Here is a 26,113-nt window from a genome sequence, read left to right as displayed (position 1 = left end):
TGCATTCACGGACACTCAGTACTACTTTAAAGGTGAAATTATAAAAGGAAGATCTGCCTCTTTCAGCTATTTATTTTTTATCACAACTGCATCTAAAATGCTAGTACCATAGGGTAACAACTATATTTTTTTGCTCAAACATGAGAATTCAAGAATAGTCCAGAAGGAAGACAGGCAGTCCTTAAGAAAGAAGTATGAAATAAAAAAGTTTACCAACCTGATCCTGCATGTTCAGACATGTTCCTTTCATCATCTTCAACACAGCTTCCTCCTGAGAAGGAACGCATCTCATGATGTTGTTTCATTCAGGCAACCAGGCTTTGCATTTCTTTGTTGCACTGTTTGCATTTTGCAGGCATGCCTGTCTTACCCCCAGGTAGAGGAATTTCATTAAAATATTCCCAAACTGGGTCTCTGTTATAGCCTGCTGCCACTATATGTTTTCCCATCTGGTGAGAGAATGGTATGATAGATCTCAGATCAATAAAGGCTACACTCAGAAAGAACTTAAGACTTCTGGAATATGCTGCTTAAACAGTTTCACTTTTGTTTCTCCTGCCTGTCCCTCCCGTCTCACATTTATCTCCAGACTTCTTCTCCTTGTCCAGATTTATTCTGCCCCCAGCATTGAACTTTTTGAAACTTTGCACTTTTAGAGAGAGGTAAAGGATTGACTCTGTGTACACAAATTTGCAGAGGGACAATAGGGTTGAGGTCTGTTATTTCTCACCTCTATATATTTAATTTAATTTTTTATTTTATTTTATTTCAAAACATTTTTGCTGTTAACAAGCATGTTATCTCTGGAGACACAAATCCACAGTTTAAGAACTGCAAAACTGAGTATCTCTGATGGTATCTTCTATACTGAGCACTGAGTCCCATTGGGTAGATAGAAAGATTAACTTAAATAATCTATATGATTGGGTTCCTAATCCATGAACAATTGGAACTCATTTACAAAACTTTCCTTAAATATGAATATACATGAATATATTGTCCCATACTATGGAATTAGAATTTATAATCCCTATTCCATGATGAGAGATCTTTGAGCTCAAAGATACCTTTATCTTTAGATAAGATTTTTTTTCCTCCTCAAAAAGCATTTTATCAAAAAAATCCGATTTTTATCCACCCCGAAATAAATGTGGAGGCTCCAGCATGGCATGGGGGAAGCACAGGCCACTGGCTGCATGGAGGTGAGAGATCACCCTGCAGCCATTCCCTGGGACAGGGATTTGGCGGTGGGGCTGCTCCTGATCCTGACACAGCCTAGGGGCCAGGCCTGTCTCAGAAACATCCTGGAGCCCTGCCCGTCTGTTCTAGGCACATCAGGTGTGGGCTGGCAGGCTCAGCCCAGCAGGATCCAAGTGTAAAGGGGTGTGTGTGTGTGTGGATACAGGTGTGGGGTAAGAGGGTTCTCTCTGGGACTTTCTGGGTGCAGGTTGGCTCAGTGGGGGATCTGGATGCACAGGGACTTGGGGGTGGGGTTCAGGGGCAAGGTGGCTGGGGCTCAGTGGTGGGGGGCTGGGACTGGGGGTTGGGGCTCAGCAGGGGGAGTCTGGGGGTGGGGGGCTCAGTGGGGGGTCCAGGTGCTGAGGGAGTGAGGTTTGGGGTGTGTGGGGGGGGGAGGTTTGATGGTCCTGTGTAATGGGGGAGTCCCAGCTGCAGTTGCTGCCAAGGGGATGCTGCATCCTGGGCTCTGCCCCGCGCCCCGCATCCCACCCCGCCCCCATTACCTTGTTCCACTATGGGCACTCACTGTTGTGCAGAAAACAGGATGGTTCTCAGCACACACAAGGGGAGCACAAACAGCACTAGGTCCCAGGAGGTGGTGTCCAGCTGCAGTGTCAGCAGGGCTGAGCAGTTCCCTCCTTTAGCAGGGCAGCTCTGTGCTCACAGATATGGGGTGAGAGGGCAGTGGTCTAGGACCCCATGTGCCCCTCCTTTCCTCCGGTTGGAGGGTAATGTCCCCCTCAAACTACGCCCATGGGTGTCCTCAGCCCCCCACTCCCTAGCATAGCTTTCCTTTGCTTCCCTGTCACTTTTTGCAGAGAAGCAAAGAAATCTGCAGGGGGACATTGTTTTCTGTGTGCATGCAGTGGTGCAGAATTTCCCCAGGAGTAAAGAGGTCTTGGATTCATTTTCTGGTCCCATCCTTGGTGCAGTGTGCAAAAAAGCTTTCTTGGCAGTCTTTCCTGGATCTCAGTCTGATTTGTGACGAGCAATGATTCCTAAATCAGTGAGTACAAGAAAGATATGTTTACATCCATGAATAGGAAGCAATCATTGCAAAACTTGCACATCCAAATTTACAGGGTGAGGCTGTTTGGGAAAACATTAGAGAAATTAGAAGCTGGAGATGCAGAGAAGCTTAAACTTCAGTTTTGAATCCAGCATAGAAATTTGTTGTTCACTATCAACAGTTAGGGTATTTAAGATAGGACTGTTTGCTTAGCAGAGAGAAAAAATCTGGAGCAGAAGCTCTCAAGGAAGACCTAAATAGATTCCCCACCCACAACTAACAATCCTCAAAATGAGCATGCTCAGACAAAATGAACACTTGTGTATGAGAGTTTACAGTTGCTGTATAAAACTTTTTAAATCTACGCTCTGCTCCCAGAGTCTTAAATGCATAGTAGCAATTACAGCAAGGTTCAGGTCCTAAATTCTGTTTATACCCATTTATGTACATCACCACAAATTGTGCCCTGTCCAGAGAAACAGATCTACTCATAACTTGCTAGCTGATGGAAAGGATTTAAAATTGTAGGTTTTTCAAAATCAAGAAGTATTTCAGCACAGAAAATTCTTTACCCAGAGGTCAAAATACAGCTTTGGCCATAATTTTTGCACCATGGTAAAGATTTGCATAGATCCAGAATGTCTTCATGTCAGTCATTTCCTGGTAGTGGTCATCTAGAGCCAGTTGTCTCCAGCAACTAGTTTGCTGGTGTTGCATTGGTATCCTCCCGCAATTAAATGTCACGCTATATGCTTCCTAGAAATTACTTCTGAGTACATGGAACAGCTTATTGGATGCAATGCAATATTAGGTGTCATTTGCAGATCATATCTAAATGTCCTGTTGTGGGCAGGTTAGTTCAAGCAATATGTTGATAACCAGGTCAACTTTTACTCTAGACCTTGCGTGCTCTCTTTCAGAAGCAAGCCTTGCAGGATGGGACTGTACTTGGAACACAGCATAACCTAAGGGTTATGGTCCCTCACCTTAGGAAAAGGAAAATATCCAGATCTCTGAACTTCACACTTTGTGCAGCACAATCTTCCAAAATCTCAAAATACACATCCTTTTAGTTCACTTTTACAATTCTGTCAGTCCTGTGCTGCAAGAAAACATAAGGATGGCCACACAGGATCACACCAGTAGTCCACTGAATTCACTGTTGTCACTGATATTACCAGCTGCTTCAGAGGAAGGTGCAAGAAACACAGTAGCGACAATTATGGAGCAGTGTGTCACAGTGGAAGTTTGTTTCTGCATCTTGTTAGTTAGAAGCTGGCTTACGCTCTGAACTATGAATATTTGTATCCCTCCCAAAACCAGTGAGTAAGTGGAGGTCAGAGTTCCTCTGAGGCAATGAAAATTATGTGCCAGACAAAGAAGAATCTGCTGCCTTTCAAGGCAGTCCACATAAAGGAAGAGGTTAAATCATCCTTCACAGGCACAGAAGGCCAGCTTTTTGTACTTGATAGACAGCCAAGGAACCTCTGCTGCATCTGCAGAAAGATAAGTTACTTCTTGAAGCAGAGACTCCTTCATTTGTGCCTGGACCACCTATGATTAACAGCCTGGGCTTTAAAAGTGAAGTGTAGTTCAGCAGGGACTCTGTTCTCATTAGTATACTTTGGTAATGAGACAGAACTCAACCAGGAAATTTCATTCATTGAGCTAGTCTAATTTTATTTTTCATTTGAAGGGAAACAGTCTATGCCCCAAAGCGCTTACTATCTGTTAAGTCTGTACAGTGCTCAACACTGTGGCCCTGGCCTGTAATTATTACTACTTCTACTAATTAATTAAAATTAAAGTTCTGGTGATCTTCGCTACACTAGTTGCTCCAGGATGGCTGATTAGAGTCATACATCCAATCACCCTAAAAAACCAAATACCCAGCCCAGTGGCTTTTTATACAGGTACATTGGATTCTGTATCTGAGTATCATCAGATGTCAAAATTCATCAGACTAGCCAGATTAGGAAAGCCAGGTGTAGATTTATCTAGTCACCATTATCTCCAAAAGACAGGGTTTGGAATTAGTTTCTTTATCTATGTATTAACACTGTAGTTGTCATGATGATAAGGTTGTTGTTTTTCTAGCTCCAGAAACCTTTCTGCACAAGGTAAGTTTTTCTTTACATAATTCTTGAGAAATAGTTCTTCCATTATTTGGTTCCAGTCTTAAGTACTCCTTTGGGAAGGTTACACAATTGTCATTCCTGCAGCTCTAAAGATCTCTCAAGTAAACACACACCATTTGTATCCTGTTCATGCTGTTCCATCCAAAATACCAGTGGCTTAAGCTTTCAAAGTTGCTGTAGGCAAGATGTTAAAATACTGCACTAGTTGGCATATCAGGTAGCTGGGTGACCATTCATAGAGGGAATTAAGGCCCTTCCACATGCTTCTAATAGTATTGTGGCTAGAGAGTCATCCAAGGAAGACTTGCAAAGTAGGTGTCTGCTTCTCTGTCAAGTTATCACTTGGTAGTAAGGCTACTGAGTTCCTAAGTTAATTCCTTAAATTATGAGACTTTTGCTTTATATGGGAAAACTTCTATCTCTCCTTATTTTTCTAATGTAATAATTACAATTTTGCTTTTTCCTTCCCTCCCAACTTCTATGAATCACATCTGCTACTTGACATTTGTTACAATTTGAGGGGAGAAGCTGTAAACCAGAATGAGAATTTTCGTACTTGACAATTTTCATTCTGTTAGTAGTCTCTCTCCTTGTTTTAGACCACCCTAATAATCTGATAAATGACAGGAATACAATGATAGGAATTCCATAGATGAGAAGCATTACCCATTTGTTATGAATGTGGAGAGAAACTGCAGGAAAAAAAATTCTTTCTGCTCGAAATGTCCTGTAGTCAAAGTTTCTAAACTTGGTAGAGTTTAAGGGGCACTTTTGAGTCTGAAGAGATCTAGAGAAGATCATCCTTTTTTTTTTTTTTTTTTTTCCTGCCAAACACATAGCCAACACAGCCCTCTCAAACTATGTGTTTGGCAGGAAAAAGAGATATGTGGACCTCTTCAGACTCGACTCTGTGGTTTTTTTTTAATGACTTTTATACAGTGTTTCAATAAATGTTGAAAGAAATTATATCTCAACCAAAGCATATTTTGACTGATGGCAAAATAGTACATGTTCTAAAATATATTCTAGTATTGGTACTGCATGCAAGCCCAACTGCTGTAGATAGCAGTGTAAGTGATTATCCTATGGGCTTCATACAGTTGCATCTAGTTTATTCAAACAACTTAAATTACTGGATGAGGAGAGGAAGACTTCCAGAAAACTACTGGAGTACATTTGTGTCCTAGTCTGGGGGTCTTGGGTATTTGAAATTTCTCTTGCTCTGCTTCTGTGGGGAGAGGAGATGATTTTCACTTTTTGGAGGGGAAGTATCTCAACTGGGAAGAAGATGCCATTTTGGTAGTTGTCTAATAAAAGTGGGAAAGGCTTGGAGAGAAGTTGTGCCCCTTTCTCAAATGAATACTCTGAATCTAGTCTGAGACTTTTTTGTCTTGATAACCGGTCAGGTAACTTGAGACAGAGCAATGCACCAATATCCAAAGAAGACTAGCTATGTAAGTTTAACTATGAGACAAACCATTCATATTTCTTCCTTTCTTGTTTAGTAAAACGACCAGCTCAAGGACAAATCTGTGCTTCAGCTGTGCCAGCTCAGAAAATTACCAAACCTGCTGCAAAATATGGAGTGCCTTTAATGATCAAGAAATCTGGCGATGCATCTAAAAAATTTCATGAGAAGAAGCCATTAGCTAAGTTTAGACAGGTGAGGGCACAGGAGTGGTAATAAGGAAGGTATATATTTCCAGAAGTTTTGTTTTCATTAACTAATTTGATTTACCTTACTTAAACTACTTAAAATACTAGTCCACTAATATCCTATTATTGTTGCTTTTCATTTACATCTGTTGTATTGACATACATCTACACAGGAAATAGTTGCATTTAGGTAAACCAATTATATGCCTTGTTTTGTTTTGTTTTTCTTATTTTGTAAGAAGATATTGCTGAGCTGGGAGACTACTATCAGTCTGGTTTGGAATGCTACTTAAGTTGGCTGCAGCTTGAATGGCTTCAGTAACCTCATTTTGTGGCAGTCAGTTTTAGGAATACAGTAATTTTACAACTGAAGTTTGCAAAACCCCTGGAACTATTTTTAATAGTCACTATTCAGAGTATTCTCTGTGACTCTATTTCTTCATCTGTAAAATGGGGATAATGATACTGACCTCCTTTTGTAAGGCCTTTTGAGATCCATTGATGGAAAAGCACTATATAAGACCTTGGTGGTATTAGATATTTTTTTTTGTTAATCTATTCGATGTTCAGATCTATTTTTTTCTATTAGTAAGTGTACTTGTTCCATATTCAGCACCTTCAAACTTAAATATACAGTGTGATCAGTAGATAAGAACGGCCATACCGGGTCAGACCAAAGGTCCATCTAGCCCAGTATCCTGTCTTCTGACAGTGGCCCATGCCAGGTGCCCCAGAGGGAATGAACAAAACATCGAGTGATCCATTTCCTGTCGCTCATTCCCAGCTTCTGGCAAACAGATGGCACATCTAAGTGAATTGTCTGTTAATATGCAATACATGCTCCATAATGTACTGGACTCTTCAGAGAAAGCAGAAGTTGAACTAGACTGAGGAGGACGGTACCTCTAAATGAGTAGATCCTCTTCTAAAGCAACTGCATTTCTATGGAGGGGTGTAACAAAATCCTGGCAAAACAAAATTAGGTAGCTAGTTATGCTGTCCTTTCAACGGATTATTCTTTAAAAGATTCCGTGTGTTTCGAAGCAGGTACCACTGGACTCTGGTGGACAAAACCAAATTCTGTATTTAAAATTTTAATGGAATTTGTGATCTTAATAATGGATTTTAAGAGTAGAGGGAGCATGAAAATGTGTTTGGAGAAGAAAACTGGCAATAGGATGTGGAATGGGGCCAGACTGATACAGATACATCTGACAAAGCCATGCTGTTTGGTCTTCACGTTGTCCTTGAAGGTGGACATTTATAAGTGCTGTTAAATAACTTTATACCAAGACTCAATCTATTCAAGTTTCACTTTAAAATAAAACTAAAACACTACACTGTGTATACAAAAGTGAAGAAATTCAAAGCAGTGGTGCCTGCAGGAAGTGTAATTCTACCATATTGTCCCTGCTTCTTTCAGTGATTGACTGTGACCTTGTATAAGGTGACAGGCAAAGTATATGTTTTAAATATCTGCCTGACTGAACAGAGGGAGCTAAGGGAACAAGATTATACCACAAAACTATGGCCCTTTTCCAACAAACAGAAGAGTACATGTCTCTAAATACAATAGAATCTGAGTTACGAAGATCTCAGGAATGGAGGTTGTTGGTAATTCTGAAATGTTTGTAACTCTGAACAAAACATTATGGTTGTTCTTTCAAAAGTTTGCAACTGAACATTGACTTCATACAGCTTTGAAACTGTACTATGCAGAAGAAGAATGCTGCTTTTAACCATCTTAATTTAAATGAAACAAGCACAGAAACAGTTTCCTTACCTTGTCAAATCTTTTTTTAAAACTCTTTATTTTTTAATAGTTTAACACAGTACCGTACTGTGTTTGCGTTTGCTTTTTTTTGTCTCTGCTTCTGCCTGATTGTGTACTTCCGGTTTCAAAGCAGTTTGTGGTTGACCGGTCAGTCTGTAACTCTGTTGTTTGTCACTCTGAGGTTTTACTGTACATAAATACCAGTTAGCAGTGTTATTACATAAGAATAAAGTATTCACTATAGTTTGAACAAACTCTGTAGTTGGAAATTTCAAGGCCAACTTGTTTTCCCAGTGAGCACTGTGATTGGCATCTCCAGGGACCTTCAACTTGTTAAGAAGGGCATAGAGGATCAGTGTGCATTGATATTCTCAGAGAAGGGAAATTAATAGGAAAGATTAAAATTGAGTTTTCAAAAGTATTTTCTCATTTGTTTTGACTAGATAGAACCCATGGTTAAGAGCAAATGAAGAATTACAACAGAACTTACCTTAGATCTTAACAGTATCTTTTTTTTTTTCAGGCAGACTTCTGAATAATAGATGAAGCTGTATTGTAAAATAGTGTTACATTTTAAATTACTGCTCTCTCACTTCCTGACTTCACTTTCCTATTATTTTGGGATCTAGAAAGTACCATGCACTGAGCTATCTAATTTGTAGTTTTACCTTTTATCTAGGCCCATCCAACTCCAATGAAGAAAATGAATCCAGGAGAAGAAAGGAGGAAAATGTTTGAGGTATAAAGACACCCATCTACCTGTTTTCAAGCTACATCAAAACCAAAACCAGAATAAAACGATTTTTAAAATGCAAAATAAAACCTCCAAACCTTTCCTCCTTATTTCTTTCCTCCAAAGACCCTTTAACTTCTTAATTTTTACCTTTCTGGGCGTGCCTCTGCCATTGGAGTACTAACTACCATGATCTAAATTTGCTAAAAGTAGTGTTCATTAATAAATTCTAAATATATACTTATTTTTCAGGAAGCTGCAAAAAAGAGAAGATTTGAATTACTTGAGAAGGAAAAACGACAAAGAGACCAGGTAGACCTAATACTTTGGCTTTTTTTTTTCTATTTACAATGATGCTTTAAGTAATAAAATCTTCCCTTGTGTAGTTCGTCATAAAGTACCTCAGAATATATAGTTTAATATTCCCACTGTTCAAACTTTCAGAAGGCTGAGCAGATGAGAAGACTGGAAAAGGAAAGGGTAAAATACGTTTGAATTTTATTTTCAACATTGAAATTGAATTTTTAATAGAAAATTGAATCCTTGAACTTCTATTTCCTTTTATTTTTTGTCTTCTCCAGATGGAACGGATAAACAGAGCCAGGGAACAAGGCTGGAGAAATGTGCTTAGTTCAGGTGGAAGTGGTGAAGTTAAGGTTGGCAGCAGATGCTGAAATATATAGCACAATCTTTTTTCTCCCTTTTATTTATCTTCCATGGCACGTTCTTTTCTCCAGAACAGAAAGATGCCTATCTACATGTGGAGCTACCCCCAGTACTAATCTATGAACAGTCTTAGAGATACTGATTAATGGCCCCCTTCATGTACCCAACTTCTTGGTGTTTGAGTACACTTCTCTGATTTCTAACATGTTCCATCAAATTTTTTCATCTTCCTTCATTCTGCCAATAATTTCATCCTTCATACACCACATTTGTTTCCTTCCTTCTCCCATTCCTCCCTCTTGTCCTTTTTCTATACTGAACCTGTGCATGGAACAACCTTCTTCTCCTCATTCAAATGCCTCACAATTTTCTGTCTAGGTATTTTTATGGCCCCCAACAATGTAGCATCTGAGCTCCTCCCCTATGAGAGATTTTGTGTTGTTCCTTTCTGCTTTTCGAGTCCATAGGAAAAATAGCTTGCCTAATTTATCAGTAGCAAGTGTTTGTGTGAATAACTTGCTGAGAGAAAGTTGCGGTTGAAGAGAAGTTTTGCATTAATTCTGAAAGAGGTAAGGTCTGTTGTATTAATTTAGATGGAATATAAGGAATTAAAGATGCTAAATAAATTCAGTTACTGTTTAACATTGAACAGAGTTTGGGGTTTGGTATGCAGAGGCTGTAGCTTGCTTCCTATTATGGCAAATACAGTATTAAAAATTCTTTTAACTTTTTATTAAAGATATAGAAAAGAGAGAGAAAAAGTAAAGCATTTGAAATGTCAAGTATTTAGTAGGGCTTTTATTTTAATTTTTTGATACTGGAGTTTTAGAAGTTTTGTTTGGGGGTTTTTGGTATAAAAGAGAAGAAGTTGGTTGAGATGAACTGGAGCTGCTGTTGTTGCTGTGGTTAAAATAAAACAAAATCAGACATTAGGTGATGATTAGGAGCTGGTAGAGTGGCCACGTTGTTGGGATTTTTTTATTTTTTTTGCCTGGTTTGCTTAGGACACTTTTTTGGAGTAAGATGAAGGTTTGGGGTTTTAGGAAATGATGGAGGAGGCAGCCATGATGCTTGCGTTAGCACCTGGTATTTTATTTATTTATTTTACTTTTTTTAAAAAGAGGTGATGGTGGAATAGCTCATTTCCTCATTATTTTGTCAATTAATTAGGGTAAGTTTTTGATGCACTAATTTTAGTTGATTAATTTTTGGAAAGTTCTTCACTCTTGCAAGAGTGACTTATGTAGGCTAGATCTGGAGAAAGTTCTGTTTTTGAATGCTTGTGGGCTCTCCTACTGAGTGATAGTTACCTGAGAACATTATTGTTGTGGGAAGTCAGACACATACTGTGACTGTGTGTCTCAGTGCATAGATCAAAGTAGTGGAGAGGTGTTCATGGTAACTTATATTGCTAAACAAATGAAGGGATGTATTTTCTACTAGTTATAGCTTGTTCAGGACACGGAGGCTTCACTACTAGATATGAGACACATGTGGATCGCAGTGATCAGGTTTTATGTGTTTTGCTTTTTACAGAACAAGAATGTGAGGAAACTGCACGGGCACATCTGTGTCCCACATGACTGTTTACTCACTCTACGCAAACATACAAGGCCTAGCTATATAGATGCTGGTACTCTCATTGCTGATCTCTTTCCAACCTAAAAAAGGGTGAGCACCGCTAGAGGGCTTACAAACTATTTAAAGAAATACTGCTGTTTTTCCTTTACACTACATATTCCTCCCCCCTTAAATGTAAAAGGACATAAAGTTACAAATCAAATATCCTTAAAATACTGTTAAATATACAGACATGCTACAAAATATGTCTGAGAGGTGGTCTACAACCTCTCATGGACATTACATCAGTGTCTGGACTTGGTGGTGTAACTGAATCAGAAACATCTTCCTGCTTTGTAACGCTAAGGTCACCTGTAGTAGAAACAGGGACATGAGCCTCACTGGTAGCATCACAAGTCACTGTCTACAGTTGTATTGTAGGCTTGGTGCTTGCAGTCAGCATCACTGGTGTAGGACATCCTGAAAGCTGGTTGACATGTTTGGTGGCACTTCTGTCCAATAAGACAGAGGACCAGTCTGTGATGTAATCACTCTGGGTTTCAATGAATTATCTCAGTAGTCTCTTCATAAGACACTTTTCCACATGGAAACCTTGCATCTGGGTGTGCACAATTTGGCTTTTGATCATTGTTTCTTAAGAACCTCTCTCTGTAGATTGAGTTTAATGAGTCCAGATGAAACCTCAGATGATATTCTACAATGCTGGTATCTGATTTGTAGTAGCATGCACTTCCTTTCTAGAAGCCAAGAGAAGATTTGCAGTTGTATGTTGTAAACTGGTACAGTATTATCCAGAGCCATCGCATGTATCACTTGCTTGAGTATTTGGATAAACCAAAAATGTGAATTGAAGTAATCCCTTTACATGTGCTAATTGTGAGGTGCTTCTTTCACTGTCTTCAGTTTCCATTTGTTGTAGGTAGGGTTGGGGCAATGTCTTCCCACCAGCTAGGGATGCAAATGTATGGGTAGTTTGAAGTAATCACAGCTACCGACTATCCTGTTTTTCTTCATTACTGGCACTACAGAGGTGCTCCATTAACTCCTTACTCTTGGATAAAATTCTAGAGAGCTATAAGTGCTGTAGTTCTGCTTCTACTTTTGGCTGTATCACAAAAGGTACTGGCTGTGCTTTGAAAAATTTAGAAATTACTCCCTTTTAAAAGCATGGTTTTTGTTTTCTTATGTTTTAAAGTTCTGAAACCATCCTGAAGGATATCAGCTGCCTTCTCCAAAAGTTCAGCTGATTTTTGATTTGTGCTGGAGTCTGGTTGGTTGAACATGCAAGAATGTTATGCTTTGCTAGTCTAGCTAAATCTCAGCCATTCTCTGCCAAATAGTACATGATCCCCTCTTTATATCATTGAGGTTCACATAAGTTACAGTAGCTTTTCTTTAATAACAGCCAAGGCTGGCCTTTGGAGTGGGCTGTATGGGCCCCCGCCCAGGGCAGCCTGCCCAAGGGGGTGCTGTGCGCAGGGTTTGGATTCCCACCTGACCTGCTGCCAAGAGGCCAGCTGGACTGACGGAGGCAGCAGGGTAGGCAGGCAAGCAGCAGTGTGGGGGAGGGGGAAGAGACCCGAGCTGCAGGGCGCAGTTGGACGACCAGCCATCAGAGCTAGGTGACTCCTCGGAAGTAGCAGTGCCCCTCCTCCGCCCTGCTCCACGTGTGCAACTGCTGCTGTTCCTGTCCTCCCACCCCCCTGTTCCTCCCTGGAGTTGTCCCGGGCCACTGCAGACTGGGAGCGTCTTCCTGTCTGCTCTGCGGGGGGAGGTGGGGCTGATGGCGGGGTCTCCCCCTCCATCCCACCCGTGTACCCAATTTCCTCTAAATTGGGATGACAGGACAGGGGGAATCTGTGTGTGCTGCTGCCTCTCTAGGCCTGGAGCTGCTGGCAGATGGTTGTCTGAACGTGTGTGCCTGAGTGAGTGAATGCGCTTTCTCTTTAAGAAAGCACTCATGGTCAGGAGCCTGAAATACACACTTCCCCTCAACACAGGCACACACACATTCCCCTCAACACCTTCCCCCCAATACACACACCAGGGCTCCCTGCATCCAAGTCACTTCCCCACCTGGGCTGTGCTGAGGCATCAGGAGCTGCTGCTTTCCTGCCCTCCCCTTACACAGCCCGCAGGGAAAGTGACCTGGATGCAGGAAGCCCTGACATTGCTCCTTGCTCCTCCTCCCCCTCACAGCCCTCTAGGCCCCCGTGGGGCAGAGGAGCAGCAGTCCAATGGGGGAGTGAGCAGCAATGCCAGCTGCTTTGTGCATCCAGGTCAGTTTCCCCATGTGGATGCAGGAGGAGGATGCAAGGTTAGGGGCAAAGGGGGCACAGTGCAGGGGTTAGGGGCACAAGAGGGGGGCAGGTGTTAGGATGCGTGAGGTGAAGGGGGCATACACAGTGCAGGGCTTAGGGGCAGGGGTTGGGGTGAGTAGGCGTGCACAGGTTAGGGGCTTAGGAGGGAGGTGCAGGGGGTAGGAGGGTAGGAATTGGGGCACAAGAGGGGAGTGCAGGGGTTGGGGTGAAGGGGGCACAGTGCAGGGGTTGGATGCACAGGAGGGGGCAGAGGTTGGGAGTGAAGGGGGTCTAGGGATTAGGGATGCAAGAGGTGGAGCAGGCATTAGGGGTGAAGGGGGCACAGTGCAGGGATTAGGTGGGAAGGGAGGGTGAGGAGCCCATGGGGGGGCCACGGGCAATGGGGGCAGGGGTGTCACCCTCACAGGGACCAGGGGCACCAAAATGCAAGTTTGCCCAGGGTGCCATTTTCCCTAAGGCCGGCCCTGATAACAGCCAGTTGAGCAGGATTTCCACTGTGTATGGCTTTTACTAGCACTGAGGTTTTCTGCAACTTCAGTTGTTTAAGTAGTCTGTGATAATGCTGTGAAATTGCAGAAACTGCAAATCTCTGACCAATCTTCATTTTAAGTCTTTCTCCATCCACTTGTAATTAAATCCAAATAACACTTTTTGGTTTTTGCATACTGCAAATATACATCCTACTCATGATTTGTGGACACCCCAGCACTGCAATTTGGAATATTTTCACTAGCAGTGTACAGCAGAAGTTGCACATGTGCTCTTCATGCTCTTGTGCTCCCTCCCCCCTCTGCAACATAAAGAACATGGTGACCCACTTAGTTCCTTCAGACCACCTTAAGTAGAACAGTTGAAACAACCCTAATGTCACTTGGTTACTTTATTCTGGTCTGTACTGGAAAGTAGGTCGACATAGCTATGATGCCCAGGGGTATGAAATTCACACTTTTGAGTGCTGAAGCTATGCTAACCTGTCCGTTCCCTTCCCCCCCCCCCCCAAAATAGATGCAACTAGGTTGATGGAAGAATTACCCCCAAAAGGAGAAAAAAAATTAAAAAGGCTCCTGAGGCAATCCTGGTAATTATAGACTAGTAAGCCTAACTTTAGGACCCAGCAAATTGTTGAAGCTATAATAGAGAATAAAATTTTCAGGCACATAGATAAACATGATGTTTGGAAAGAGTCAGCATGACTTTTGTAAACAGAAATTACGTCTTATTAAGCTGTTAGAATTCTTTGAGGACGTCAATAAGCATTTGGACAAGGTTGATCCAGTGGATATAGTGTGCTTGGATTTTTAGAAAGCCTTTGACAAGGTCCCTCACCAAAGGCTCTTAAGCAAACTAAGCAATCGTAGGATAATGGTTACTTGTTGAAAGCTAAGAAACAAAGGGTAGGAATAAATGATCAGTTTTCACAATGGGAAGAGGTAACTAACAAGGTCCCTATGGCAGGGACCCTATCAGCCCCGAACTGGTGCAGCAGGTGTTAACTGTTCTGTCTTGTCCGAGGAGACCGCACCCCATCGACTCTGCTGGGTATGCTCCAGCTGGAAGCAGGATATAAAAGCCAGCAGAACAGCTCAGTCTGGGCTGAGCACCCCAGGGTGATGGCCCAGCTCACCAGTGTTACTGACTCTGGCGCTAGGCCACACTGCTCCAAGAGCAAGGGACGTATTATTGACTCGGGCCACTAGGAAGCACTTTCCCGAGACCAGGGGCTGTGTTATTGACTGCAACCATCAGGCTGCACTGCCCTGATTGCGAGGGTCATCTGACTAAGGCCACAGGGCCACGCAGCCCCGAGACTGAGGGGAACCCTACAGATGCAACCGCGGGGCTGTAGGGTGACGGGTGTATCAGCCCTGCAACAACTGGTCGAGAATGCGAGCAGCGATCGGGACCTGCTACAAGGACCCAAACCAGACAAATGGAAGCCAAGAAACTTCTGAAATGGCTATTAGAAAACCAGTAGCAGAAGGCTGCGCAGCAGCAGCAGACACAGCTGCTTCAGCAGCTCACCTCCCAGCAACAGTTTCTGATGGCGCAGGAACAGCAGCACCAGCTCATGCGGGAGTTAGCCACCCAACAACAGGCGCAGCAGGAACGTCTAGTCCCATGAATGGCATGGCTGTTGTGGACCTCCCCAAACCCTTTCCCTAGCTCGGCAGGAGCAGACTGGGCGGTCTGATGGGGATACCGATATGCCAGACAAAGATGGGGCCCAGTGACGATCCAGAAGTGTTCCTCATGACACTGCCACCCAGTGGCTACCCGAGCACTGGACCCCTACCTGACTGGCCCAGCACAGACTGCATACAGGAACCTCAAGCTGCAGGAGGCATTAGAATACTTAAGGGTCAAGGCAGCCATCCTGGACCAAACAGACATCAATGCCGAAACATACCACCAGCGACTCCGCTGTGAGCGGTACCCACCACGGGTCAGACCCAGAGTGGTGGCACAGCGACTCCATGTTGGCAGTGGCTGGAACCGGAACATTGGACTGGGCTCCAAGTGGCCGAAGCTGTGGCCCGGAACAGTTTATCCAGATCTTGCCTGCTGGGGGTGGAAGTAGTGGGTGCAACAGCGTCACCCGACGACCCTCGCTGGCAGAAGACTACATGGCTGCTGAGGGATTGGAGTGATTGGCCCATAAACGGGGGAGCCCAGGAGATCAAGACTGACCGGCAGGCTGGGGACCCCGCAAGACTGAAGCGGGGAATCCTCACCTTTATTCCAGGTCGCCGGTGCCGACAAGGACGCTCAGCACAAGGGACCCAATTGGGGCAACCCCTGCCTGGGAAGAGAGGACCCACCAGGTGGACGGAGCACACCCCAGGCCACTCTACCTACAGGGAGGAATCGTGTCGAGTGTGGACAAGGGGGGCATTTCTGTAGAGAATGCCCTACATGGATTGTAACTAAAAGCACGCATGGGTAGTCGGTCATGGTGCCTGGAAGAGGGACCCAGGTAAGATCTTGATTTGTTCGGGTGAACGGGTTGCCAACAACGGCCCTGGTTGATTCAGGGTGCAGCCAAAAGCTCATTCGGACCAGCCTGGTGAAGATCACAGGCTCGGCCAGAGCACCCATACATCTTCAGGACATCCACAGAGATGTGAGACCATACCTGACTACCCAGGGAGTGACTTGAGGCCGTTCATCAGGAAGGCCTATGCTTGGTTGGGGTGGCCCCAAAGCTAGCCTACCTGGTGATCTTAAGGCGTGAATGGCAGGGCTTCACTGAGCTCCTGCATGGGTGGAGGGTACACCCTTCAGGAGCTAGCGGGGCATGCCCCGCACGGGGGGCGTTGTTGGGCCTGGACAACCCCAAAGAAGGACCCTCGGGGAACCTTGGGACACCAGAGACCAACCTCCCCCCACCTGAAGCCCCACCCGGGGAAGGGTGGCTAGACATTGACAGGGACCTCCTAGAAGAACAAAGGGAAGACCCAACCCTCAACCGGTCCTGGGAACAAGCGACAGGCCCTACCCAGGAGGAGGGCTAACTCCAGTGCTTTCCCCAAGGATCCCAGTTTGAGATCCACCACAGTCTTCTCTACTGGCTGGTCCAAGACCTGCAGACAAAGGAAGTCCTGTGCCAACTGCTGGTCCCACGGTTGTTCTAGCGAGACTTGCTGCGCCTGGCCCATTCTGTACCCTGGGCTGGGCATCTGGGGAAGGAGAAAATGCTTCAGAGGGTGGCCCAAAGATTTTTATGGCCTGGTATACACCAAGAAGTGCGGGACCACTGCACCTCTTGCCCTGAGTGCCAAAAGGCTGGCCCAAAGGTACCGAGGGCCACCATGGTGCCCTTACCTGTGGTCAGAATCCCTTCAATCATATCGGCCTAGACTTGGTAGGGTCCGTGGAAAAGAGCAGCACAGGTATATTCTTGTCGTAGTGACTACGCAAAGCGGTACCCCGAGGCTGTCCCTTTGCGGTGCACCACAGCTCCCGCTATTGCTAACGAATTCATGCAGTTCTTCACCAGAGTTGAGCTACCACATGAGATACTAACAGGCTGGGGAACTAATGTAACATCAAGGTTGATGGCTACCCCGCCTGCTAAATATCTATGCCCTCAAAACCTCAGTCTGCCACCCCCAGATGGGTGGGTTAAGGGAGCGATTTAACGGGACACTGAAGTCAATGCTGAGGAAGTTCGTGGAGGATTATCCGCGGCCCTGGGATAAGTTGCTGCAAGCACTACTCTTTACCGTACGAGAGGTCCCACAGGTGTCCACTGGTTTTTCCCCTTTTGAATTTCTCTATGGAAGACAGCCCCGGGGAATCCTGGATCTACTGAGGGAGATCTGGGAGGAACAGGAAACCCAGGTCAGAGGATCTGTCCAGTACATACTACGGTTGCGGAAGCGACTCAAGGATCTAGGTACTTTGGCTTAGGAGAATCTGTTGCGAGCCTGACATGCTCAGGAGAACCAGTACAACAGAGGGACAAAGATGAGGACCTTTGATCCCAGAGACCGGGTCCTGTTGTTAGTTACTACTCTCCTCAGAATCTAAGCTTCTGGCTAAGTGGCATGGCCCCTTTGAAGTAACCAGACTGATAGGGCCTGTCAACTACGAGATACAGCTACTGGGACGCTGGAGAAACATGCGGGCCTACCATGTGAATCTCCTCAAGTCCTGGAAGGAATGGGAAGGCCTGATGATTACCCTGTACCCCCCGGAACCTGAGCTGGGGCCACTGGCTGATGAACCAACTGAACTGAGGCCAGTAGCAATTGGCCAGGAGCTCAATGTCGAACAGTAGAAGCAGGTACAATGGCTAGTATCAGCCTTCCCCATTGTCCTGACAGCCTGGCCAGGGAGGACGAATGTGAAGAGCAATCACGTTGCCACTATCCCTGGCCAGAAGGTGAGAGAACCACCGTCCACTCTGCAAGAAGAAGTGGGGGGTTGTGCAGAAGGAAGTAGAAATGATGCGAGCTCTAGGAGTGGTTGAGGAGTCCAGAAGTGAGCGGCGGAGCCCCATAGTCCTGGTCCCTAAGCCTGACAGAGCGGTCGGATTCTGCATTGACTTCAGGAGGGTGAATGCTGTCTCTTGGTTTGATACATACCCCATGCCAAGGGAGGATGAACTGCTCAAGTGGCTGGGCAACGCAAAATTGGTCTCTGTTAGACCTAACCAAGGGATACTGTCAAATCCTTCTGACACCAGCCTCCCGAGAGAAGATGGCTTTTTCTATGCCTTTTGGCCTATATCAGTTCACCAAGATGCCTTTTGGCTTGCATGGGGGTGTAGCCAGCTACCAATGGCTTATGAACCAAATACTGATTTCTCCCATAATTCATACGGTGCTGCATACATTCACAATGTTGTCTATAGCGCAGGCTAGAAGGAACAACTCCAACACCTCACCAGCGTGCTGCGGGCCCTGTGGGATGTGGGCCTCACCGCAAACCCAGCCAATTGTCACTTATGACAGCGGGAGGTGATGTGCCTGGGCTACACTGTGGGTAAGGGAAAGCTACGTCCCTTAATAGACAAGGTGCAGGCCTTGTGTGACTCCCCACTCCCATGACAGAGACAAGTGCGGCAATTCTTGGGGCTGGCTGCATACTACCTCTGTTTTGTACCTAACTTCTCCATGCTTGCCATCTCACTGACAGACTTGACAAAAAATTCCCAACCTCGGAAAGTCCAATGGATAGAGGACTGTCAGGTCACTGTCCAGACCCTATGAGAACAGTTGACCTGAGAGCCGGTGTTTTCTACGCTGGCCTTCACAAAACCTTTCTTCCTCCAAGTGGATGCTTTGGGGGTAGGACTGGGAGTGGTGCTGTCACAAGAACTAGAGGGGGAGGAGCATGCAATCTTCTACCTCAGCCGCAAGTTGTTCTCCTGAGAGACCTGCTACTCCGTGATAGAACGAGAGGCCCTTGCTGTTCAGTGGGTTGTCGATGCCTTAAGGTGTTACATTTTAGGGAACCCCTATCTCTTGGTCACTGATCCTCTGATGAATCCATAGTATGAAGGACACCAATGCATGAATCATGTGCTGGTACCTCTCCCTCCAACCTTATGCCTTCCACGTGCTGCACCAGCCAGGGACGGCCCATGCGAACATAGACGACTTCTCCTGGGCGGAAGGAGAAGAAGGGGAAGGAAGACAGTCCCCAGACACCACCTTAAGGGGTGAGAGGGGATGTGATGGGGTGTATCAGCCCCGCACTGGTGCAGCAGGGGTTAACCCTTCTCTCTTAGCTAAGGAGGCCACGCCCCCTTGGCTTTGCTGGCCATGCTCCAGTTGGAAGCAGGATATAAAAGCCAGCAGAGCATCTCAGTCTGGACTGACTGCTGGAGAGGAAGGAGGTGTGCTGCTGACTTCCAGCGGAGGACTGCCTACACTCCAGGACGCAGAGGCCAGCCAGACTGAGACGGACCCCCCCACACACTCTCGGGATGTCGCAGAAAGGGGAAGAGACAGTGGAGGCCCAGAGACAGCAGACTACAGAGAATCGGGTAGGAAGCCACCAAGGGAAACTTTGTGGGGAAGCTGTTGTAGAACCATAGACAGGCTGTGTGTTTCAGTAGGGTCCTTGCCGAGCTGGTGATGGGCAACGCCGCCACCAACAGGGCCCTGGGTTGGGACCTTGTGGAGAGGGCGGGCCTAGGTCCCCCTATCCTGGCCACCGCCCACCCCAGGGTGGTGGCCTAGCTCAACAGTATTACTGGCTCTGGCCACTAGACCGCACTGCCCCGAGAGCAGGGACCGTATTATTGACTCTGGCCGCTAGGCTGCACTGCCCTGATCACAAGGGTCATCTGACTAAGGCCACAGGACCACACAGCCCTGAGACCGAGGGCAATCCTACAGATGCAACCGCCGGACTGTAAAGCACCCCACCCCTACCCCCAAAAGGGGGATGGGTGTATTAGCCCTGCTACAGTCCACCAAAGATCTGAGGTGGGACCAGTGCTCTTCAACATATTCATAAATCATCTGGAAAAAGGGGTGAACAGTGAGGTGGCAAAATTTGCAGATGATACAAAATCACTAAATATAGTTAAGTCCAAAGCTAACTGTGAAAAGTTACAAAGGGATCCCACAAAACTGGGTGACAAAACGGCAGATGAAATTCCATGTTGTGAAGTGCAAATTAATGTACTCTGGAAAACATAATCCAAACTATATGTCCAAAATGATGGGGTCTGAAATAGTTCTTTCCACTCAAACAGGAGATCTTGAAGTCCCTATGGATAGTTAACTGAAAACATCTGCTTAATGTGCAGCAGCAGGCAAAAAAGCTAGCAATGTTAGGAGCCATTAAGAAAGGGGCAGATAGGAAAAGAGAAAATTATCATAATGCCATTATACAAATCCATGATCCAATTACACCTGCAGTAGTGCATGCAGTTCTGGATGCTTGGTGTCAAAAATATATATTAGAATTTGAAAAAGGCTCAGAGAAGGGCAACAAGAATGATTAGAAGTATGGAACAGCTTCCATATGAAGAGAGATTAGAAAGACAGGGACTGTTCAACTTGGATGTGATAGATGCCTCTAAAATTATGAATGGTATAAAAGTGAATAGCAAAGTGTTATCTAACTCTTAACGTAGTAAAAGAACTAGAGGTCACCTGATGAAATTAATAGGTGGCAGGTTTAAAACAAACAAAAGGTAATAGGACTTCACACTACACACAGTCTGTGGACTCATTGCCAGGGAATGTTGTGAAGGCCAAAACTATAATGGGGTTAAAAAAAGCATTCAATAAGTTCATGGAGGATAGGTCCCATCAATGGCTATTAGCCAAGATGGTCAGGGATTCAACCCCATGCTATAAATATCCCTAAACCTCCAAAAGCCAGAAGTTGGGACGGGATGACAGTGGATGGATCACGTGAAGTTGTTCTGTTCATTCCCTTTGAAAGATTTGGCAGCAGCCATTATCAAAAGACAGGATACTGGGCTGGATGGATCATTGGTCTGACCCACTGTGGTATTATGTTTTTATGTTCTAAAGGAGTAACTGACGGCACTCAGTGCCTGAGCTTGAGTGCCACATCTACAAAGAGACTGGAAAGATAACTATGCTAAGCCTATGACATGGTAGTTACTATCGCTGGCTGTGTTGGCAGTGGTACATCAATCACTGTCTGTTCCAGCATCATCTTGCTTGGAATCTTTGCTTTTGGCGCTGTCAGTTTCATCTTCAGTAGCACTTTCAAAGCAATTAGAGGAGACTCCAGATCCCTCAGCACAGATACCCTTAAAGAGGGGTTTCACAGCTCTGAAAGGATTGTTCGTCTTTTTTGGATCTTAAGATCACCTCAGAGTATGCGTTTCCATTATAAGAGACTTCTCCTATTTCTGTGCCACCAAAATCTCTTTGAGAAAGATCTCAGGTACCTGTACTGAAAGTTTATCTCCAGCAATGTGCCGGCGAGAATGAGAACAGAAGTCTTACCCAGATATTCAAATCTCCAATTGTTACCCGATCAATGGAGGGGCTTTTGTCTTCTGAGTCCAGCTCCTCCTTGGAGTCCATCAGGAGTCCTTCACGTAAGAGGAAAGCAGGTCAGCAAACAAATAAAATAAAACCAGACAAGACAGTATAAATGAACCTCATTATTCTTGGTTTCCTCTGAAATGAATGAATGTCTTATCCATTTGGTCTACAGATTTGGCCGTTTTGGCCACCATGACCTCAATATGCACAGTATTCAGGACAAGTTTTCCCCCTAGTGTGTGGGGAATCATTTTTAAATCACTTACTCCAGGTGTCTCATAATTCTCATAATTTGGTTATGGAAACAGAAGAACATCAGAACTCTAGTGGTGAGAAAACTCTGGTTCTTCAAGAAGATTCATCTGGAGTTCCACATGTTTCTCCTCCTTCACCTGATTGATGCTGTTTCATCTTCTGTACTTATGGCAATGGACGATTTAAAAACCTTTCAAAAAGTATTGAAACATATAACACAAATGCTGCGAATCCCATTGAAAATGGTACAGGAGAAGACATATAAACTGTTTTTTTTTTTTTATATATATATTTTACAACTGGCATATAACAGTAGAGTTGCTCTTCCTACAGATGCAGGAATTTTAGATCTGGCAAAGACTTTTGGGGTACTGCTGGCTTGGTTGCAACTACTTCAGAACATGCTGTTAGTAGAAATCAACTGCCCACCATAGGTTTTGAGTATTTTTACACTCATCTGACTCCATCTTCACTTGTCTGTGTTGCCAAAGAAAAACTGAAACAAATAGGAAAGTGAACTCCTGAAGAAAGAGAGAACCAGTGAGACTAGATATCTTTGGAAGAAAAAGTTGTCAAGTCTCCCCCTTCAATGGGGCAGTCTGCTAATTTTAGGAAAAAACTGCCCTTTGATCTAGCCTTATCCCTAAATTCTATGTGTGAAGGTTTACTAATTGTTGAAACCTTTCAGGCTGCACTGGATGCAGCTGATACCAATGTCCATTCAGTGGCTACAGCTATTGTTCTGAGATGTGCATCATGGTTGTCAGCATCAGGGTTGCTTGCCTAAGGAAGTTCAGTCAGTTACTGAAGATTATCGATTTGATAGACAAAATCTGTTCAGTGCTAAAATGGATGAGTCTCTTTGTTCATTGAAAGACTCAACGTTCATTCAGATCACTATGGAGATATACACCCACTTTTAAAAGGAAGCAATTTCTTCCTCCTCTTTCTTCCTCCAGATATAAGATCACTGCATATTCCTTATATTTGTATCAACAGAGCTCTTCTGACCAATGCAAGAACATATTAGGATATCCAAGAAGACTGTCAGCTCCATCATGCTCTTTGGTAATATTCCAATCAGGATAGACACAGCGGCATCAGATTTGATATGATGGTTGAGGGTCTTGGAGGGAGACAGTGGAGAGATACAGAGAGAGAGGTGATGTGTTCAAAATGATGGGCTAGGAAAATGGTCTTTCGAATGATATTCTGAATGGATATAGAGGGGCAAGATTGCATTTGTCAAAAACAAAGTAAAGGTAGTTGCTGTAGTCCAAACATGAGATTAGAGGTGGGATGAGCATTTTAGTTGTGAAGATGGATAGGAAAGGCTATATTTTAGAGATGTAATGCAGAAAGAATTGGAAAGATTTAGACACAGCCTGGGTGAGAGGACCTAAAGAGTTTTTTGTGTCAAAGATACAGCACAGGTGATAGGCAAGAACAGGGGTGGGCAAACTTTTTTTGTCCGAGGGCCAGATCGGGGTGCGAAACTGTATGGAGGGCTGGGTAGGGAAGGCTGTGCCCCCCAAACAGCTTGGCCCCTGCCCCCTATTCACCCCCTCCTACTTCCCACCCCCTGACTATCCTCCTCAGAACCCCTGCCCCGGGATCCCACCCCCTATCCACACCCCTGCCCCCAACAGTCCCCCTGGGACTCAGCTGACTGCCCCAGAACCTCCTCGCCACCCAACCCCCTCTCACTGCTGCAGTCTGCCGCTGCCCCCTTACCATGCCGCTCAGAGTGGCAGGAGCTCGCAGTCCTGTTGTCTACGCGGCCGCATGGCTGTGGGGGAGGAGGAACAGCGGGGGAGGGGCCGTGGACTAGCCTCCTGGGCCAGGAGCTCAGGGGCCGGGCAGGATGGTCCCGCGGGCCTGCCGTGGCCTATGATCCATAGTTTCCCCACCTCTCGGCAAGAAGGTGGTGGTGGTGGTGTCCGCAGTGATTGAAAAAGGAGTTAGTGGGGAAGCCTTGGAGGGGGAGGGGAGATTAGCAGCTCTATTTAAGTCATGTTGAGTTTGAGCTGATTGCTAGACATTAACAAGATTTTGGATTAATTTAGATTTTAATTTGGCCAGGAGACAGTTCTAGAGTAGAGAGAGTGATCCATAGAGAGGATAGTTGGAATTTTTGTTTGCAGATGCGATTGCCAAGAGATAAGGTGTAAATGGAGGAGAAAAGGGAACCGAGGAGAGAGCCTTGTTGAACCACCCCCCTTCTCCCCTCTTCCTCCTCTTCCCTCCCTACCCCCCCCCCCCAAAAAAAAAAGTTGTGACCGGATGAGGGTTATAATCAGAAAGAAACACTGAAGGACCAGTTGGAGAAGTAAGAGGAGAACCGGCAGAGGACAGTCACAGAAGCCAAGGGAGACGATTTTAAGAAGAGTATAATCAACTATCAGAAGTGGCTTGACAGGCCAAGGATGAGGATGGAGTACTGGTTCTGGCCTTTAACTAGGTAGAGGTCATTAGAGACTTTGGCAAGAGCGGTTTCAGTGGAGTGCAAGGGACAGAAGCCATATTGGAAAGGGTCTAGGATGAAATTGGAGGAGAGGAACTCCTGACTGATTGTAAGCAGCATGTTCAGTGATCTTAGAGATGAAAGGGAGAGGAAAGATGGAGCAGTATTTGGAGAGGCAAGTGGGGTCAAGGGTGGGCTTTTTTAGGATTGGAGAGACTAAAGCATACTTGTATTTTGAGGGGGAAGAGCCAGAAGAGAATAGGAGGTTAAGGAGGAGAGTAAGGATTGGGAAAAATGTGGGGTATGAAGGAGATTAATTTAGGCATCTGTGATGGGAGAAGGAGGTGAGATTTGTAGGAGGGGAAAGCAACGCAAGCTATGAGGAGCGAGGATTAGTAGTAATAGTATCACATTCCACTGACAGCAGTAATTTTCTACATTGGCTCTAGAGCACAAATCTTTTAAATAATTTAGAAACTGATAATTTCGTCAGTGAAATACTAGTGTTTTATAGATCTGTCAGTAGAAATTCACTGTAGAAATGTTATTGGTGTGATGTTTTTCATTAGGGAGATATCCCCATGTATTGCCAAGAAATATTGAAAACTGCTGCCAGTTTCACACATGACCTGCAACTTTAAAGCTACTCATGTGTATTCTTTGTAGCAAGAACTCCAAAGATGTCTTTATAACTGGCATATTAATTGTAATATAAGTGGACCCTTTTTGTCTAATAACTGCAGGAAAGAATTCATGTCATTCTGGGATTCCAGTGATTCCAGTTACTTTATCCACAATAAAATGACTGTTGCGTGTCACAGACACCAAACTTTCAGAATATGCACACGGTTAAACCAAAACTGAAGACTGTAATGAAAAACAGGGTTTATTTTAAGAAAAAGACATATGAGAGGCACTAATTTTTACCATTCTTTTACTTTTATAATGATAGCACTGTCCCTCTTTCCTTGATGTTTCAGTTCCTTCACTGTGGTAAATGACTTAGTCTTTGGTGTAGTTTATCGATTTTGAAATGGGATGATTTCCTTTTATATCAGAGGGTCAGCCGTACTGTTATGTGATAGATATAGCACATATAATTTAACTGCTGACAGAGGATAATAAATAAAATATTAATGTTACTTGAGTGTAAGTTTAAATCCTCCTACTCTGTGTTAAAACAGATACATTTTGGGCATATTAAACTTCAGGAAGAAATATTGATTTGTTGTTGTTTTATTAAGAGTAGTGGACATTGCCAGGGTTTATTAGGACAAGGGTATGAGAGTTATTTCTTTAATTCCCAGGCACCGTTTTTTGGCGGTGGAGGAGGTGTTGGGCCTTCCCCTTTGCCTGCCAGAGGACAGTATGAACACTACCATGCTATCTTTGACCAGATGCAACAGCAAAAGGAAAATATTAAAGTAGGTGAGGAGAGAGAAACCAGCTGGAGAGCAGAAATACGAAGTCGGGAAGCTGTTGAAAGGTATGACTACCTTCCATTAGAGTTGCATGTGCTCTGTTTTGATGAAAGTAATGAAAGTTACTGTACATATTTATCTACAGAGGAGTTCCACCTGGAGTACGTCCAGGATTTCCTAATGGGCCTGATGGTCATCACCATTTACCAGATGCTGATGCAATTAGGAAAAAAATCAAAAGATTGAAGGAGGTGTCTAAACAAGCCAATGCAAACAGGTTGGACTGTGATAATCTGTGAATGCATCCCTACGTGTTAGATTTTTGTCCTATGTTGTGTTTAGCTTAATCCTAGACACTTTTAAAAACCAT

General features: G+C 44.5%; 1 protein-coding gene across 10 annotated transcripts in view; it reads left to right on the top strand.

The window, feature by feature from the left end:
- The window catches only part of NEK1 (NIMA related kinase 1), a 144,859-nt gene that overhangs the window by 29,337 nt on the left and 89,409 nt on the right, over positions 1-26,113 (top strand). For 7 of the 10 annotated variants that reach the window (XM_048847672.2, XM_048847673.2, XM_075127796.1 and 4 more), the window contains 7 exons: positions 5,892-6,049; positions 8,496-8,555; positions 8,802-8,861; positions 8,994-9,029; positions 9,131-9,205; positions 25,630-25,808; positions 25,889-26,020. In XM_048847672.2, coding sequence (XP_048703629.2) covers positions 5,892-6,049; positions 8,496-8,555; positions 8,802-8,861; positions 8,994-9,029; positions 9,131-9,205; positions 25,630-25,808; positions 25,889-26,020 — 700 coding nt within the window. The remainder of the gene's footprint in view (positions 1-5,891; positions 6,050-8,495; positions 8,556-8,801; positions 8,862-8,993; positions 9,030-9,130; positions 9,206-25,629; positions 25,809-25,888; positions 26,021-26,113) is intronic. The other 3 variants (XM_048847678.2, XM_048847676.2, XM_048847674.2) reach the window with 2 other exon arrangements.

The sequence above is a fragment of the Caretta caretta genome, chromosome 4 (genome assembly GCF_965140235.1).
Source record: "Caretta caretta isolate rCarCar2 chromosome 4, rCarCar1.hap1, whole genome shotgun sequence".
Taxonomy (NCBI): domain Eukaryota; kingdom Metazoa; phylum Chordata; order Testudines; family Cheloniidae; genus Caretta; species Caretta caretta.
The sequence above is the reverse complement of the archived record's forward strand: the minus strand, read 5'-3'. Positions and strand labels throughout refer to the sequence as shown.